This window comes from Passer domesticus, chromosome 8, assembly GCF_036417665.1.
Source record: "Passer domesticus isolate bPasDom1 chromosome 8, bPasDom1.hap1, whole genome shotgun sequence".
NCBI lineage: Eukaryota > Metazoa > Chordata > Aves > Passeriformes > Passeridae > Passer > Passer domesticus.
The window spans coordinates 53,924,007-53,942,053 of record NC_087481.1 but is presented as its reverse complement, the minus strand read 5'-3'; the positions used below and the strand labels follow the sequence as shown (position 1 = coordinate 53,942,053).

Sequence of the window (18,047 nt, the reverse complement as noted above, 5' to 3'; positions counted from 1 at the left end):
GTGTTGGGTTTCAAGCAGAGCACACTAAATTTTGATATATTCAAATTCACATGGCTACATAATATTTTCTTCAAAGTCTGTTGACTAACATGCAAAATGAGCTTTTGAATAATCTAATTAAAACTATAATCAAATTGCTTAATATATAAAAAACATGCAAAAGAGAGATAATGTTAACAAAGGTAGAACCATGATTATTTATCAGACTTAGTGCGTGCTTTAAGAAGCCTTCAGGTTGCTTTGAGAAAATAACACCTTTATCATGGACAGTTCTCTTTGGAAGTTCAGTAACTTTTGAATAGATGAACTGTAATTTTGAGCTTTCTGATAACTCTTCTGGAAATTATTTGATTGGTTTAGCTGAAAACGAGAGTAAAAGGCTGTAATTGCCACCTGCAGCATTCTGGTCAACAGTGGAGGCCTGTATATGTGCTCCTGTCAGCCTGTGCCCTGGGGGGATCCACTAAATGCGGAAAATTTTAGAGTTGCTAAACATTTAAACCCAGTGCTCAGCACAAATGTAGGTGGAGCAGATTTGCAATGAAAGGAGGCTATTTAGAGGCAGTTTATTAGGCTGGGGGGCAGCAGGCACACAATGAGGGGTTTGTAACTTTGGTCCTAGCAGGGCAATAGCACATAAATTAACCAGTTTCCAATGCAAATGTTTGTTCTCTGCCAAGACCCTAAATTCAGTTTCAGCTCTGGAGAAAAGGCAGGGTGACCTCAGCATAGCATATGCTGCCCTTCAGTCTTTGCACCTTTTTAAAACTTGCATTTGCTTTAGAAACCAGCCCAAAACAGCTCAAGGGATTCTCACCCAGCCAGAGCCCACATGTCACAGAGTGAGCTGGCTGCCCTTGGGAGGAGCCACCTCACTTCTGTCCCGTGTCCCAGCAGATAAGCAGGGTTTTAAATCACTTATCCCTCATCTACCATTGCTGCTGATGGCTTGACAGCCTCTCCCTATACTTCATGATGCAAGACAGGCGTCTATGCTTTTTAAGAATGAGTCTCTACATCTGTGATATCTGTGAAATCCTCCTGTTGACCATGGAAAGTCAAGTCCTTAAGAATTTGTTTACAAAAGTGCTTGAATCTGGCCCCTATGTTGGATGACACTATCAGCATCACACTCACTGAGCATCCTCCCTGATTCCTGCCACAGTAATGCTGCTGGATGTCACAAGGTATTCTCTGCAAGTAAAGGAGCCTGGCTCTATCCCTTCAGTACTTAGGCTGGAATCAAAAAGATTTTGCCCAGAGGCTTTCAAGCTTGTTTTGTATTTCATCTCTTTCTCCTCATGAAGCTGAGATCCATGTCTCTGTGCCTGTCTGTTAGATCTAAGCAGGTTTTGCAACCTGCTCCAGAAAATGCATTCTGCACAGCCCACTTAGTGAGTGCTCCTTTTAGGAGGGTTTGATGTTGGTGCTGTGATTACAACCAAGTTTATTTTTCCCAGTGTCTGCCTCCCTTCTCTGAGCAGAGCTTGGGCTCTGCAGGCACGAGGCACCTTCTGGTCCCCTCAGCCATGACCCTTGTGGCTGCAAAGAGCCTGCAGCCAAGAAAGAGCCACTGTGCTGGACCCTCTATGGCTGAAACTTGACTCCCACCTCTTGCAGTCAGTGTGGGCACAAAGATGACCAGCCGTGTCACACTAGAGGAGACGCTGGCCTGTTGCTGGCTGCTCCCCAATTCCAGCCATTCTGGATGCTCTTTCAAAGCTCTGTCCCTCCACACTGCATCTCCCCACAAGCCATCAAGTGCAGCCTTGAGGAGAGCTTAAAACCTGGGTTTAGTGACTGATGTGCCTTTCTGAGATGCTCACTCCTCCACCCCTAAGAAAACACCCCCCGGCGCGCTCGGAAACCGGCGCGCACCCCGGCCCTTATTGGTTCCATATGATAAACGCCTCCCGCTGCAGCAAGTTGTTGAAAGGTTTTTAGTTGAAAGGTTTTTATATTTAGCCCTGGAATTTCACTGGCTGCTCCCCTGCAGCAGATGCTGTGTGTTAATCTGCTGTTTGCACCTCCAGGCTGACGCTGGGCAAGCCCTTGGGAGAAGGTTGCTTTGGGCAAGTGGTCATGGCCGAAGCGGTGGGGATTGACAAAGACAGGCCAAAAGAAGCAGTGACCGTGGCAGTGAAGATGTTGAAAGGTAAGAAAATTGGGTGATTAGGGATCAGAACGGGCAGTGTGGCAGCTCTCAGCCAGAGAATTTTCTTTCGTGGCATCTGAACTCTGTCATTGTTGCGGGGTGGGTCAAAGAGCACATAGCTGACCTCAGCCTTCAGCAGTTTGGGGTGTAAATCTGCACCCTTGACAGCCTGTTTATCTTGAGCAGTGAGTATTTGGGAGCCAGGAGATGTATTAGCATCGTGTGGGTCTCTCTGCTTTCAGTTTATTTCATGTCAGAGGCTATCCTTGTGTAGATCTGAGCCCATTCAGTCCAGGTGGTTGGTAAAAATTTATTTTGAATTTAATTGTAAGGTTAGTTTGCAGGAAAGGCAGTGTTAATGGAGATTTGATAGCTAAGGACAGCTTTTTTATGTCTAGTCTTGCTGTGCTTTTTTATGTCTGATCTTGCTGTGCTGCCTCTTTACATAATAACACTGAAGAGTTGGTCAGTCCACCAAAGAGGCTGAGACTGTTTTTTAGCAGGCCATAATATATGATGTCCAGTGTAAACTGGAAAACAAATCCCATATTTTGCATTTTGAGCCACACATATTTTACACCAGCTGATGAGGCTTACTGAAGCTGAGGCTGGACACTAAAATATATGAACTGAACCTGTGTCTTCTACAGATGATGCCACAGAAAAAGACCTGTCTGACCTGGTGTCAGAGATGGAGATGATGAAGATGATTGGGAAGCATAAAAATATCATCAATCTTCTTGGAGCCTGTACCCAGGACGGTGAGTAGAGAAAAGAAAGTAAACCAGGACTTTCCAACAGGTCTGTGAACGTCTCATTAATCATAATTTTTCAAGAGGTTTTAAGGAAGCAGTCATGCCGTGATAGGATTTTTAGGTATTTCTTTAGCTTAACAGCAATATTTTAACTTCTGTTTCTCATTATAGTTGCAGCCTTAATAAGAGAAAGGGTCCTGTATCATATGAAAACTCTCTAATCCCTTGCTGTAAGGAACAAATGACCTTTTGCAGGGCCTTTACCCATGTCTGCTGTTCTGAATTGTCAGCCCTACTTTAGGAGAACTTGCACCCCACAAATTTGAAATGAGTACTTTCATTCCTGGAAAAGCTAATTACTCTGCATAAAGTGATGCAGAATGGCATAACACTGGAAATTTAAAAGAAAAATTTAAGAAGCACTTTCCCTTTGTTGGAGATCTCAGGCTATTTTTTGATTGAAAATATTTGTTTTTCAGTACATGGCATGGTCTGAAAGGAACAGGCACTGGGACTTAAGTTTAAGTACGTTAAGTACTGCCTTAAGTTTAGGTACTTTAAGGCACTAATTGTGGCTCTGCCACTCCTGCTGTGGAGCTTTGGGCAATCACTTCCCCATATCCAAACCTTTTATTTTTATGTTTTAAAGAGGTGCTTGCCGTTTTCCCATTTCATTGATTCATTTAATTTATTATAGCACACTAAAAGCTTTCTTTACATAAAAACCATCTTACCCTGGTACCTGACCCTGCTTTTGCCTTGTTTTTTTTTCATCCCAAGGTCCTCTGTACGTGATAGTGGAATATGCTTCCAAGGGGAACCTGCGGGAGTACCTGCGCGCGCGCCGCCCGCCCGGCATGGAGTACTCCTTCGACATCAACAGGGTGCCCGAGGAGCAGATGACATTCAAGGACCTGGTGTCCTGCACCTACCAGCTGGCACGAGGCATGGAGTACCTGGCTTCCCAAAAAGTAGGTGGAACCCAGCAAATACAGAGCTTTTTTTTTCTTTTTTCAGTTTGATTTTTTCCTCGTCATGTTCGCGTTCAGGAATTTGCTGGGAGAAGGAGGTGCCTGCAAGAGGTTGTGTAATCCACACCCCTGCAGATCAGTGGGAAAATTCGTGCACTTAAAGGTTTTTCATCTTTGTTTAGCAGTGTTGTTGAAATGAGGCCTGGAGTGGATCATTTAAAGTGAATGCTGTGCACATATCTGCAGTTTTAATCCAGGAGCACAGGAGATCATTTGGTCACACGAGTCACATCACTCCACCAATGAGGCAGCAGGCTCTGTTTCCAGTCAAACCAACCAAATCCTTTCACGTTGTGGTGTAAAAAAAATTATTTCAGTGGCTGAAAGGACTTACAGAATTACAACAGGCAGGATTGAGAAGACCCGAGGCAGCAGGGCAAAATAGTGGGAAGAGGAGGCAAAAATTAGTGGAGTGTATTAGTCACTTGAATTATACACTTTACTATAAACTGGTGTTTTCAGAAGAGTGAGCTGGGTGAAAGAATTTATTTATCCTGTCATATCCCCAGACACTTATTTCTAAAACTTGTCTTCAAACATTTCTTTTTAACCAGCATTTTGATTAAATCATAGCTATAAAACCTTAAATAGCCCTGTATAACTAGCTCTGTAAACATACTGTGGCTTAGTGGACGAGCAATCCTGGATACCCTGGGTGATGTTTGGACCCAAAGGCTAAACCAGAGCAGCAGATAGCAATGATAAGTACTTCCTGTAGGGTGTGGAGTGGTTAGTGGGATTTATACCAATTTCCAGTCATGTCCACTCCCAAGTATGGAGCTGTTTTTAACCAAAGAACAGGGCTGACTGTAACCCTCCATTCCTGTTGTGTGCAGTCATGATTTTGTTATTGTTTTTTCTGCACTTGCAGAGGTTGGGGAAGAGAAGGAATCCAGGTTTAACTTTGCTATTATTATTTTTGTTTTGAACAGTAAATCTTAGCTCAGCAGGGTGACGTGCATGACAGCAAGGCACAGCTCTTCTAATGGGGTAAAGCAGGGGTATTGATTAGGTGACACACCTCAGAATATCTCTCTCTGAAATTATTGCTACTCCTGCCTGGCAGTGAGCCACATCCCAAGAAAATAGAGCTGATGTGAAAAGAAAACATAAATCTTTTCAAGTGTCCTCCTGAGGAGCTCTGAAGTGCTGCTGTAGGACACTCCCAAGAGCCACTGCAGCCTTTTTTTGTTTGCAAAAGCACTTGGTTGGTGCTGTGAGCTGGACAGATTGAGAGGCATTGCCCAAGGCAGAGGGAGAACAGGGGCAGCACAGAGCAGAGCTGTGCATTCCTGTGCTCCAGATATCCCACCACTTCTGTTTGCATTTCGAGCAGAAAGTTCCTCTCCCCTTAGGGATCCATTTACTGAGCTGGAATAATAAGAGAGCTGCTCTTCTCGTGGTATTGCCATCATGCATGAGCTGTGAGAAGGGCAGTGTTCTTGTTATTTCAGTCCAATGAAGGGGCTCACTGAGACTTCAATAAAGAAAGTGGTAAAGGTGATGTTTGTTCACCTACCCTTTGCCTCACAAGAAGTTTTTGCCTTACAGGCAGTTGTCCTTAGAAACAGTCTCTCATTTCCAAGGCTGGATGGATGAGTTTGAAAGTAGGAAGCTTGGCCCATGTTGTTTCTGCCCCCACAGCATTGCTGATGCTGAGTTAGAAGACTGATGGGATGCTGAAATCATGCACTGTGCTCCTGAAGGCATTGCTGGAGCAGGTTTTTCCTGGCAGTTCCCCATGGCTAACCCAGTGAGGAGCAGAAACTTCATTTTCCCCATGTGGGATAAGAGATCTCAGCAGTTTGCTGGGGCAAGAAAAGAGCAAGAAAAAATGCTTGTTGTTATATAGCTTTTTGTAGTGTGTCTATGCACATACTGAAATAAAACATACAATGTCAAAAGTTAACCAATACTGAGGAGGGAAAAAATATATTTAAGTTGAAAATAAATAAAATATCCTGCTGGGATTCAAAGTGCAGTGTTTCTTACCATGCCCTCACTACCACCTTTTATCAACCCTAATAAAGCTACCTCAGTACAGGAATAATACCCAGAGCAGTCACAGAGTCCCCTCAGTGTCAGGATAATTCTGACATGAAGGAAACATCTCTCAGAAGGTAACAGGTTTAGTTTCAGTATCAAAACTGTCTTAAAAACAAACAGTCAAACCCTGATTGTTTGGTTTTTTTTTTCTTTACCTTTTCATAATTGCATTTTTATAGTCTTGTGGTTGAAATAATTATACACACCCTAGACATCCTGCTCACAAATATATGAATATCTTTACTATTAAAAACAGTGGCACTGATTCATATTGGATCTCTGTTTTATCTCTGGTGAGACAATATAATTTAGGAGAAGCCACACACTAAAAATGTTAATTAACAGTATTTCTGATGAAACTGTATACCTGTACCTGGGCACATGTAAAGGAGAGTACATCACAAAATGCTGGGCACAACTTGGGTCACCACCCAGCTTTCAGCCTTAGCAAAAATATAAGATTTAAGTGGACCAGGACTTTCTAAGACACTTCTTAGAGCCATTGTTCGGTTTGAAAACACCAGTTGAGAGGATGGATTGCAATAATTAAGAAAATCATATTTCACAGGCTTGTAGTGAATGTGTAGATTTCCCACCTGGTCATTTAGGTTAAAATCTATAGAGGAGATTTAGTTGTGGTGTTGAAGCACTTCCACTTTTGCTGTAGTTTATTTCAGTGGGCTCTTTTTTCTTCTCTTTTGTTTCCAGTGCATCCATCGAGACTTGGCCGCAAGAAATGTTTTGGTAACAGAAAACAATGTCATGAAAATAGCAGACTTTGGTTTAGCCAGAGACATCAACAATATAGATTATTATAAAAAGACTACTAATGTAAGTGGATGGTTTTCTAATCTCTGGAAACAAGTGTTTCTCTCAGTGATTCATTTCAGAACTATGGTTGTAACCTTAATGGGCTTCTTGTACAGCAGACTCACTTTTCATCCCAGACAAAAAAGCAGGGATCAGGGACATGAGCATTTCTGTCTCCTCTTACAGGGATAGTTGGTTAAAAAGATAAGCAAAGAGGCTGCATATTGGAGGATTAGAAATGCTAAAATACAAGAACTTTTTTCTATTGTGTCCCTGACTCCAGTCAGTTGTAATAAGTGGAATATTCCTGCTGATCCCAGCTGGTTTAGCACTCAGCCTAGGATCTTGCAATACAAACAATACCAGCAACAACCACAATAAAAGTTCTGTTTACTTGTGGTGATGTCACATTCAGCCTAAAATACAAGAACTTTTTTGCTGGACTGGATAAAACATTTGGGATGTAGCACTGATACCTGGTTTGAGCTCCTTACACCTCCTCAGGGGATCTCTTAAGGTCCTGCTGAGCTGCACTTGGGTTTTGATGAGAACTCTGCAGAGCCCATTGAGTTCTGCAGATTTTATTTGTATAAATATGACTTCTTATTAACAATCATGTGAAGTGGCTTATTTATGAAAATCACTTAAGTGATTAGTGGCATTTTAATGGTAACATCTGCCTACTTCCAAAAGCCAGAACCAGCATGTAGAGCAGCATTGGAGGGGATTGAACCTTCTTCATTTTGGACTCAGTGCAATTCCCAGCTCTGTGTGAGCAAAGCAACAGGCAGCTCTGACTATGAGCTTTGGGTCACTGCAAAAGGGACAGGAAAACAAAATTCTTGGGTTTAGTAATTTATTTTTGCAGGCAGGCTTGTTTTTCAGAAGTTTATTAATTGTGGGGGGTTTTTTTTGTCTTTAAAGAGCCATAGCAGAATGATACTTTTGATTTTGATCTGCTTATCCTATCATTCTCCTAGCAAGCAGTCTGGGAAATTTTTGGGAACTCTTAATTGCTTTTAATCTTCAATGCTTGTATCCATTTTCATAATAGTTTCTGTACTTTAGCCCATGTTAGTGTTCTCTCACTGAAAATGTTCAAGGTGAATTTTGTGCTGGTTTGCTTTAGCAGACAGCTCTTAGAGAAATCATCCTGTAAATTGCTGCCATTTTAATTTCTCTTCCTCTCCAAATCACAGGGACGGCTTCCAGTAAAGTGGATGGCTCCAGAAGCTCTGTTTGACAGAGTTTACACACATCAAAGTGATGTGTAAGTGGTCTGATTTCAATGGGGTTTTGGGGGGGTTTGTTTTGCTTTGAGTTTGGTAAAGTTTGGGATATTTCATATGTGTTTTGCTGTTGTCCTTTACCTTTAAGAGTTTTCATTCTGTTTCACATATTAATAGATGGAACAGGACTGGCCCTTAGAAAGTGAGGATTTTATGGTAGACTGCTAACCAGTGCTCTGTTACTAATCTGCCCAGCTTCAAAGCACATGAAAGGTGGAAAATGCTAACCTCCTTCTGTCACTGCGGAAGTTTCCCCCCTTGAACTTATTTACGGATGTGCAGCTACAAAGAGTCTATCTAATTTGCTTGCCTTTTGACATGCTCTGGACTTCCTTCAGGTTTGAAAAAATAAAAGGAGAGAGAGAAAAGAACGACAGAAAAAGAAAGTTCCTGAAAACTTCTTATAAAAATCTGTGCTGAGATTCGGTGCAATAAAACGTAGGCTGGGTACGCTGGAAAAGTTGTCTCTGATTTTCAGAAGTGGTGTTGCTTCCCAGCAGTACTTCACATGTAATAGGAAATCATTGGACTCTGACACTTCAAAAATCTTTTAATGTGTGCACAGAGCCACTGGCTGATGCAACTGCTCAGGGTTTATTCTGCTTCCTATTACAGTTCTGTGTGCTTGAAGTAGACATTTATTTCTTATGCAATACAGATGAAGATTCTGGTTTTTATTTCTCCAAGAAAAGCTATTAACTGTAAAGGGCTGGATGCTTCCCAGCAGAGGAGCAAAAGGTTATGCAAGTCAGTGCAGGGTTAAAAAGGAAAAAGAGCAGGATGGAGAAAATAAGAAGTATCTCCTCTTCCTTCAACCTGGGTGCAGTTTCCAAGCTGCTCTCTCCTTAAGAAAATCATTTACTGAGGCGTTTCCTGCAATCTCTACATCATTTACAAAGGAAACTATATACACAGGTTAAGGGTGGATCAAACTTGTGTTTTAAAATAACATCTTGGCAAAATATTTAAGTGAACGTGAAGTAAACCACTTCACTGGCTCGGGGCTGAGAGTCAGCCTGAGCTCCTCGGCAGCCAGGGAGCACGAGGATTTCAGTGCTGGGACTTGGAGACTCTTGGCCCCATGGTGGCTTTGAAGATGGCTAAAGATAATATTATTGTAAGTTTGTGCAAACAGTTTACTAAAATGTGGAGCTGGGGGAGCTGCAGAGGAGCTGGGGAGCCAGTGCAGGCTCTGTGCTGGTGCTCACCTGGCAGAGCTGCCTGCCACAGAGCCCCAGCTTGCCAGCCAGGCAGGATGAGGCAGGAAAGCTGGCTTAAAAATTATTCCCCTTCATTTCCTAGCAGAAGTTAGCAACAAAAGAGAAAAAAAATTAAAAGAGAGCAGGGTGACGCAAAATATTTTTGTTTTGAACAGTCTGCTTTTTCCAAAATATCCTGCCACATAATTGCACCCCAGCTGAGCTGTGAGGGCTCTGTAAGTCATTAAGCTGTGAAGATGCAGTGCTCAGAGCCAGACAGAGGAAAAGAGGGTATTTGGGAACATGCTGGGGTCAGTCCCCATCCTAAATGCTGTCCATGCAGCTGATGCACTTCCCAGATCCCTTCCTTTTCTGGGCAGGCAGCCCTGGGCAGAGCCTGGTTCAAACACCTCTAGGAGGGATGGGATTCTCTGTTTCCAGGCAGGTCTACTAACGCAGTTTTCTCTTTGATTTGCAGTTGGTCATTTGGTGTGTTAATGTGGGAGATCTTCACCTTAGGAGGGTCACCCTACCCAGGAATCCCAGTGGAGGAACTTTTTAAGCTGCTTAAAGAAGGGCACCGGATGGACAAACCTGCCAACTGCACCAACGAGCTGTAAGGACCCTGGTTTGCTGTGCCAGGGCTGAAGGGCACAGCTGGACTGAATTCATGTGTTTAGTGCTACCCCCAGAAGAACCACACACTTTCAGAACTGCTTGACTCTAAAATTGTGGATATTTGGGAGGTTATAGATGTGTAAAGAAAAGGTGGGGAAGGATTTCAGGAAATGTTTGGCAGAGGATGCTTCTTTGCACACCCTGCTGTGATCCTATTGCAGAAAGAAGAAATCATCTACAAGCCAGTCCCTGTCAGTGTTTTTACACCCATATATGTTTGATTTTAATGTTACTAACATGGAAATTCATAAATGTTGCACATACCACTAATCAAACATGAGGTACATCAGGCTGCTTTTGTACACAACAAAATACATCTGGGAACTCCTGTGTGAACACAGCATTATCTCCTGGTGGTGTGGGGAGTGTGATTTCAGGTATTCCAATACAAACCTTAACTATATTTAAATTTTTTTTTGCATTTTAATTTCTTCACAAAGGCTGCAATCCCTGATATTCAAAAAAATATTGTAATTTAATTCCTTTGAAGTTGCTGGGCTACAGAACTGGGCCCACAGAAAGGTAATTTAGACACTGAGCAAGGGAGAGACAGGAGTAGGAAGCCCCTCTGAGGCAGGGAGCATTGCCCAGGTTTGGGGATTTTCAGTGGTCCACAAGCAGAGCTGTGTGTGCTCGCTGCTTTCCTTGTGAAGGGCAGCACTGACTGTGCATGGAAAGGTTTGTGAGGAGGATGGGTGATTTTAATTAAGCCAAGCAAATGTGTGTTTCTTCCAGCTATATGATGATGAGAGATTGCTGGCATGCTGTGCCTTCTCACAGGCCCACTTTCAAACAGTTGGTGGAGGACTTGGATCGGATTCTCACTCTCACAACTAATGAGGTAGGTAAATTGTCTCCCCCCCACAAGCTGCTGGTCGGGAAAAATGGTTCAGGGGACAGATGGAATTTATTCAATTATGAAATCCTGCTCAAGTTCACTCCTTATTCTGTTTGTCATTGTCCTCTGAGGTTACACGCAGCTAAGCTATGTATCCTATGAAATCCTCAGTCTCCTGCCATTATGCCTGGAATTATGTAACTAAAAAGAAACACATTTTTTAGGAGTTTCTGTTTATTTCTCGCTGCATCTCTGGATGTTTTTAGTGTCGAGGGACGGCACGTGGCAGGTTGAGGGGCAGTGTTTGTGTTTCAGCAGGAATTGCATGGGAAGGAGGCGTGTGGAGCTCGTGGTGGCTCTCATTTGCTGGCTCAGTTTGATTCCCAGCCATGCTATGTAGGTCAGGAGAGGAGAAATCGTCAATGGCAGATTGCAGATGATGTGTCTGAGAGTGAATTAGGTTCACTGCAATAGCTCTCTGTGGAGGCAATGAGGACCCACGGGGGATGTGCAAACAGCCATCCAATTATCCAAAGGTCCTGCCTAGCACTGCTTCAGGTTGGGGTTTGTGAATGCAGGAAGGCTTTATTTGAAGAGCGTTCTTTCAGAGGTCTGAGATATTATTAGTTTTAGCAAGGAACACACTGATTAGGGTATTCACACAGGAATCAGTCCTCTTATCACTGAACCATGTGCACCTTTGAGGAGAATCACAAGTGATGGAAATGTTGATTCTTTCGGTGGAAATTTCTTTTGAGAGACAATATTTGGTGTCCCAGAAATATTCTACAAACTCCTATTACTTCTGAGAAATTAAATGTTTGATAATAGCAAAAAAAGAACAAAGCAGTTACACAGGAAAGTTGCAACAACTTGATCTGACCATTTCAAAACAAGATTTTTGTATTTGTTATTGCTTCTTTGTAGAAAAAAAAAAAAAAATCACTCTATGTGGCTCCTCAACATTATGTTCTAATTTTTTAGAACTGTCAGAGAAATAAAAAATGGATTGTGGAGCAGCTTTGGGAAAGCATTTTCACAATGGAGATGACAGGAGAACCTGACTAAAGAGGTGGCGTTTTTTATGATCATCATTTGCCCAGTAGATCTGGCTGAAAAAGATTCTTTGGCTTCAGTAACAGCTGTAAATTTATCTGGGTTCTGTTTTTAATGCTTTCTTTAAAAAGTGGCACCTTCAGGGCTGGCTGAGAGATACGGAAGGATGTGCTCTCTCTGTGGAGCCATGGATGTAGCGCCGTGTCCTGTTACCATTTTCACTTCATCCCTGAATCTTTTCCTGCCTAATTCATATATGATTTCACAAGACCAGTTGGAGGTGGGCTGGCTGCCACTGCGGAGTGCTGGGTGGCTTGGACTGGATATGTGTTTGCAAATTCAAGAGGGAGGTTCTGGGCTGCAATTCCAAGCCTGGAAAAGGATATTGCTTTCTTTTTTGCGTGTGTTTAACCATCGAGCCTTCCCAACCCCGTACTGCTCATAGACCTGGAATGATCTCAAAGTTAACCTGAAAAGGCCTTTAGGGTTATGTAAATTACTTTAGACTAGAATCATAGGAAAAACGTCTGGAAAAAGCTTAGGAACACGTCCAGTCCATCTGATGGGCCTATGGCAGGGCCCACTATACGTTTGTCATTCCTGACAGATGTTTATGTAACTTGTCCTTACAGATCTCCACTGCTGTATTTCGGCATCGCCTCTTGACAGCCTGTTGCTTTGTTTTCCTAATGTCTAATCTTTCAACATCAGATATTGCTTTTGTCCTATTTACCCTGGACATAGAAAGCAAATCATTCCGCTTGTCTTCGCAGCGCGTTTCGTGTTCCTGAGCGCTTCTCGTCATCTTGGTGTCTCCTGAGAACTCCAACGTGTCCTGTTTTCCTCCACAGCTTTGGAGATCTCTGGTTCTGTGTAATCTGCATGGTCTTCCTGAAGTGCAGGTCTTCCAGGCTCACTTCTGTTTATCTTCTCCCCACTCTCCCGTTCCCCCAGAATAACCCTGGCTCAGTCCGGTTTACCCAACAACTCATTTTGCTGGGGCAGCCAATAATTTCTTCTGCTTTTGTGCAAGTAATGATTTCTGCTTAAATAGTAACATCTCGCTCTTTTTCATGTTGAATCATCTCTTGTTGGGTTTTTAATGTGTTTTCTTGGTGGTTTTTTTTTTTCCCCAAAAAGACTCTCATTCCCATGTTTCTGTGACCCACATGAGCAGAAGTCACCAGCAGTCAGCCTCGTGGCTGTGGTGCTTTGTCAGCCCCAGAAACCAGCCTGGCGTTTGTTCTTGTGCCTCTTGGTGTGACTCTGGCTATTGACACTGGATAAGGACCCTATCCACAATACTGAATTCATACCTGAATCACATCAAGTCTTCTGCTATGATGAGCCGTGTCTGATAGCCCCTGGGAAAGTCCTGTTTCTGCAAAGACTGGGATCCTTTTTTCTTCGATCTATTTAGAAAATGTCTGATTATTTCTGCTCATGTAAGGCCGATTTCCTAATCCACAAGTATGTATCAGGATTGCTCTTGTGGATTCTTCAAGAGCCTGGGCAGCCACAGAGTCAGTAATCAATATATCCAAACTCCCTCCTTTTTGTCCCTATTAAATTTTCCAGCAATTTAAAACGTACCACACCCTCCTTTTAAAATGGTGACCATTTATAAACTCTGAGATGGTAATGACTGAATCTCTGACTTAAAAAAGGAATGTTAGCCAAAGGACTAAATTACCCCAAGCCTAAGCACAGCAGCATAAAATACTGACTGAGGTGGAAGACTCGTCTTGTCAGTACGATCATAACTTGTGGTTTAGCAAATGAAGAGATTGCATTTAAATGAATGCAGCTGCCTTTAGAAGTTGAAAGAGAAGGAACATTTCAAGGGGAAAAATAACTTTATTCTCTTGCCAAAACTGTTGTTTCTAGCAAAAGAGCTTTAACCCAAAACTTGGATTCAGCAGATGATATTTCCTTTTTTAATGACTGCTTTGGTCATGGCTACTCTGGGATGCACAAGACACAAATATGTAGTGTCAAAAACCCAAATCGTGTGAATTTGATTTTGTTTTTTCTTTAGATCTTTTTTGCACGTATGCCACTGCATGTTGAAACACAAATTTAATATCACAGAATATAAAACAGAGATTCAAAGTGACCAAAGGCATACAAAGTTGGAAGCGTCTTTCTCTCTCCAAATCACTACCATGTGCTAAAGAAAAATGGTTCTATTTAGGATGAAATTTCATTTTTATCATTGCAAGTGAAAAGCCCTCTTTTGATGTGGTTGCCATGTTTATTCCCACTGACACAGCTAATGCTGGTGATGTTGGACTTCAGAAAATACCGTGTTATTGGCTTGTTTTTTCTTTCCCTAGTCAAGCTCCTTGTTTTATGAGGTATTTAGGCAATAAGGCAGTTTTGAACGCAGCTGATTCACAGAAGCGAGCGTCATTTGCAAGCCGCTCTCTTCCAAAACCCGCGCAGTGGTGACGTTTTACTGTCAGCTCTCTTCACTGACTAAAAACGGGTTTTATTCCTCTTGCCACAGGAGTATCTGGACCTCAGTGGACCTCTGGAACAGTATTCACCCAGCTACCCCGACACCAGGAGCTCGTGTTCCTCGGGGGACGACTCCGTGTTCTCTCCCGACCCGATGCCTTACGAACCTTGTCTCCCCAAGTACCAGCACATGAACGGGAGTGTGAAAACATGAAAAGAGGAACAAAGAGGCAAGAACATCAAGCTACCTACCGTATGCAAAGCAAAAGCTTTCCTCCAGGACCTTCATGTTTCTGCTTGTACATAGGAAATATGGGAAAAAAAAAAGAGAGAGAGAAGAAAAAGGAAAAAAAAAAACAATTTGGAGGAAAGCGGTCAGAGCCTACATAAAGATTCTCATCACTTGCAGCTTTCAGATGTTCCCAAGAAGGAAGAATGTTTATGAGCTGTGTCTAGATACCCATTGCTATCAATTTTCTGGCTTCCTGTGAGCTGCAACAGACTTTGTTTGTACAATGGACCAGTTGGACTTGAGGCAAACTCTGGGTCTGCCTTTCTTGTTTATTTTGTAATATTTGGAGAAAATATATGTTGGCACACACTTACAGAGCACAAATGCAGTATATAGGTGCTGGATGTATGTAAATATATTCAAAAATATGTATAAATATATATTATATATATTTACAATGAATTATTTTTTGTATTGATTTAAAAAATGGATGTCCCAATCCACCTAGCAAATTAGTCTCTTTTTTAACAGCTATTTGCTAAATGCTGTTCTTACACAGAATTTCTTAATTTTCACCATCCAAAGGTGGAAAATACTTTGCTTTCAGGGAAAATGGTATATCATTAATTTATTAACTAATTGGTAATGTACAAAACAGTTAATCGTTTATAGGGTTGTTGTGTTTTTGTAATTTAAATGGCATTTCTATGCAGGCAGCACAGAGGACTAGTAGATATATTGCTCAGACTTTACTAGTTTTCAGATCTTTAAGAAAAGAAATATTTACAGTATATAACTAATTTGGGGAAATTAAACTTTTGATTTATTTGTGTTTAAAAACTGCAATGTCAGATGATTATTCTTATCAAAACCAAATCCTTTAACATGAAAGTCTTTTTCTTATAAGGTCCAAAAAGCAGAGTCGTTCCACTCCAAAAAAATTAAAAAAAGAAAATAAAGGACATTTTGAAGAAGGTTCTTAAAGTAAGGAAAGACATGAGTTGGTCTTTTACCACAGCAGAACAGGCTGCTCTAAAAGGAGCTGAGCTTCTATCCTGAGTGCACATGCATCAAATTATCTACAATTCTCTTGCCTCAGTTGGATAATAGGTTCCAGACCTTTTGGCCTGGATCTTTTGCCTTTATCCCTCTATTGTAACTTAAGTTAAAAAGAGAGAAGTTGTTTATAATGACAGCTTGCCATAGGAATATCAGCATCTTTTTAGGGGATTAATTCATGCTGACTCCAGTATTTCCTTCTGAACCATTCCATAACAGTAGGTGTAGCACTGGCCTCTGCTAGAATATCACTGTTGTTTGCATCTTTTTTACAGAATCTTGTATTTTTACTTTTCAGAACATTCACCTTGATACGGCCATGGAATATGAATGCAAATTTCACTGTTTTATGTGGTGGTGTGTTTGTTTTTGTTTTGTTGTTGTTTTTTGGTTTTTTTTAAATAATTTTTAAATTGGGTAAAATAAGTATTAAAATCTGTTAACTTTTATACTGACAATAAAATGTTTCTACAGATATTAATGTTAAAATTACAAAATAAATGTCATGCAGCTTATTTTTCCTAATCCTTTGTGTCATACAAAATGGTTTCCTGAACATCAAGTGATGAAACATGTCCAGAAAAGCTTCATTTAGACCTCATCATAGATCCTATATTACAAAGCAATCCTTTCAGGAATAATGCTTTTGTCTCTGTCTTGTAAAATGTCTACTCATGAATAGCATGGGTTATTTGAATAAACATATGTACAGTCTTTGGTGGAAAATGGGTTGAAGTGTTCATAGTGTAGACCCAAAGTATGTTCTCTTTTTCCTTAGGCTGAATCCTTTCATTAGTGAGGTTTCTGATTCATTCAGGGGAGGCTGAAGGACCAATTGCATGGGAGATTTTTTAAAAAATCATAACAGATGGAAAGAGAGAAAAAGTTTGGCATCATGGCAAGAGTCTAAAAGTTTTCTGTTGTATTTTTTCCTTTTTTTTTTTTTTAATTGGAAGCAGAAAGAAGACACCCCAAACCAGCCTGTGCTTGAGGCAGAACGTTATGCTCTCATTGCTGCAGGTTAGCCTGGAGAGGGATGTCGGATGTGCTCTTCACCACGTGCTCTGGAAGTGCTCCAGACACCAAACTGTTCTTTGGTTCCTTTCTGCCTCTTTCTGCTCTGAAAACCCCATGCCACCCCTAAGAAACTTCCTAAAAAATTCCTGTTAAAAACTGGTGGCTTTCAATTAAGAATTATCTGATTGGAAGATTCCCAGTGACTTCACTGGAAACCATGATTCCCTTTCCCCACAACCTCTATTGCAATCAGCAGCAGTGGTGGCTACTGTGACAGAAACCACAGTGGTTGTAATGACACATGTCTGGTTTTAAGATTTTTTTAAAGGCTTTCAGAAGATCTTGAATCTTGCTCTGCTTGTATTGAAATGGATTTAAGTGCATCTCTTCTACTTTGGTACCTTTTTAAAATAACAGGATGAAAACATGCAGGAATGTGATGGAAAGGTGCTGTTAATTAATGTAAACTCATTTGTTGCCCTGATTTTGTTTCAAACAGGTGATTTGGTTTTTCTATTTTGATATTTTAGCTCTCAGAGAGTTAGATTTGCACCTTGGAGGTGTTCCACAATTCCACAAATGTTATCTGAAGTCTGTTATGCCATTTTCCTAATTTTATACTGTAATCCCTGGATTAAGGTTTTTTTAATTATTATCATTAATTATTATTTATTTTTTATTTTATTCTTTCCTGCTATCTGAAGACTTCTCCACTGCCTGCTGACTGATTTCCTTCAGTGGAAACCCTGGCTCTAGGGTAGGGCACAGAAGCCTCACTTGTGGGGAGAAGCAGAATATCCTCTGTGTGTGGAGTTGCAAGAGGAAATTAGGCACCAGAAAATAAAATCTGGCACTGAAATTTGTTCAAAGGAGAAATCCTGCCTTTGGATCTTTCATGAGTAGGAGGCTTGAGGATTTGGGATAGCTGTCTCATGTGAAAGTAAAGCTGGCATTGATGGGAGCAGTGATGGAGAGTGCATTTTGTCAGGAAGTGGATTTACAATGATGTGGAGAGTGAGGGGTGTGTTCTGTGTGTGATCAGGTCCCTTCAGCATCTCCTTGGTTTTTGTCCTTCCTCTAGGTATTGATTTGAATCACCTCTGTGCAATATATGGGAAAATAATGTAGAAATGAGGTTTCTTATAGCTCAAATCCATAAACAAGTTGATATTGCCTGTTTTGGAGGGTTTCCACTTTTTATTGTAACTTAGCAAGTAGCAGGGGTGATATATATCAGACAAGACTGCAGTTTTTGGCTGTAACATACCAAGTAGCACAGGCTGTATGCATCAGATAAGAATACATCTTGTTCTTTTTTCTGTTGATGTTATACCATCCAATATCTGGTTCATTTTGCCTTTACAAAAGTAAGGGTTCAGCTGTGTTATGAGTTTCAAATTTGTCTAAAGACATAAATTGACT

At 41.3% G+C, this 18,047-nt stretch overlaps 1 protein-coding gene across 10 annotated transcripts in view; it reads left to right on the top strand.

Annotated features, from left to right (window-relative positions):
- The window catches only part of FGFR2 (fibroblast growth factor receptor 2), an 80,481-nt gene extending 64,147 nt beyond the window's left edge, over nucleotides 1–16,334 (top strand). For all 10 annotated transcript variants that reach the window (XM_064431491.1, XM_064431492.1, XM_064431488.1 and 7 more), the window contains 8 exons: nucleotides 2,034–2,155; nucleotides 2,806–2,916; nucleotides 3,691–3,881; nucleotides 6,696–6,818; nucleotides 7,997–8,067; nucleotides 9,764–9,901; nucleotides 10,699–10,804; nucleotides 14,367–16,334. In XM_064431491.1, the coding sequence (XP_064287561.1) occupies nucleotides 2,034–2,155; nucleotides 2,806–2,916; nucleotides 3,691–3,881; nucleotides 6,696–6,818; nucleotides 7,997–8,067; nucleotides 9,764–9,901; nucleotides 10,699–10,804; nucleotides 14,367–14,531 (1,027 nt within the window). In that variant the 3' untranslated portion in view covers nucleotides 14,532–16,334. The remainder of the gene's footprint in view (nucleotides 1–2,033; nucleotides 2,156–2,805; nucleotides 2,917–3,690; nucleotides 3,882–6,695; nucleotides 6,819–7,996; nucleotides 8,068–9,763; nucleotides 9,902–10,698; nucleotides 10,805–14,366) is intronic.
- Nucleotides 16,335–18,047: the final 1,713 nt, after the last annotated feature.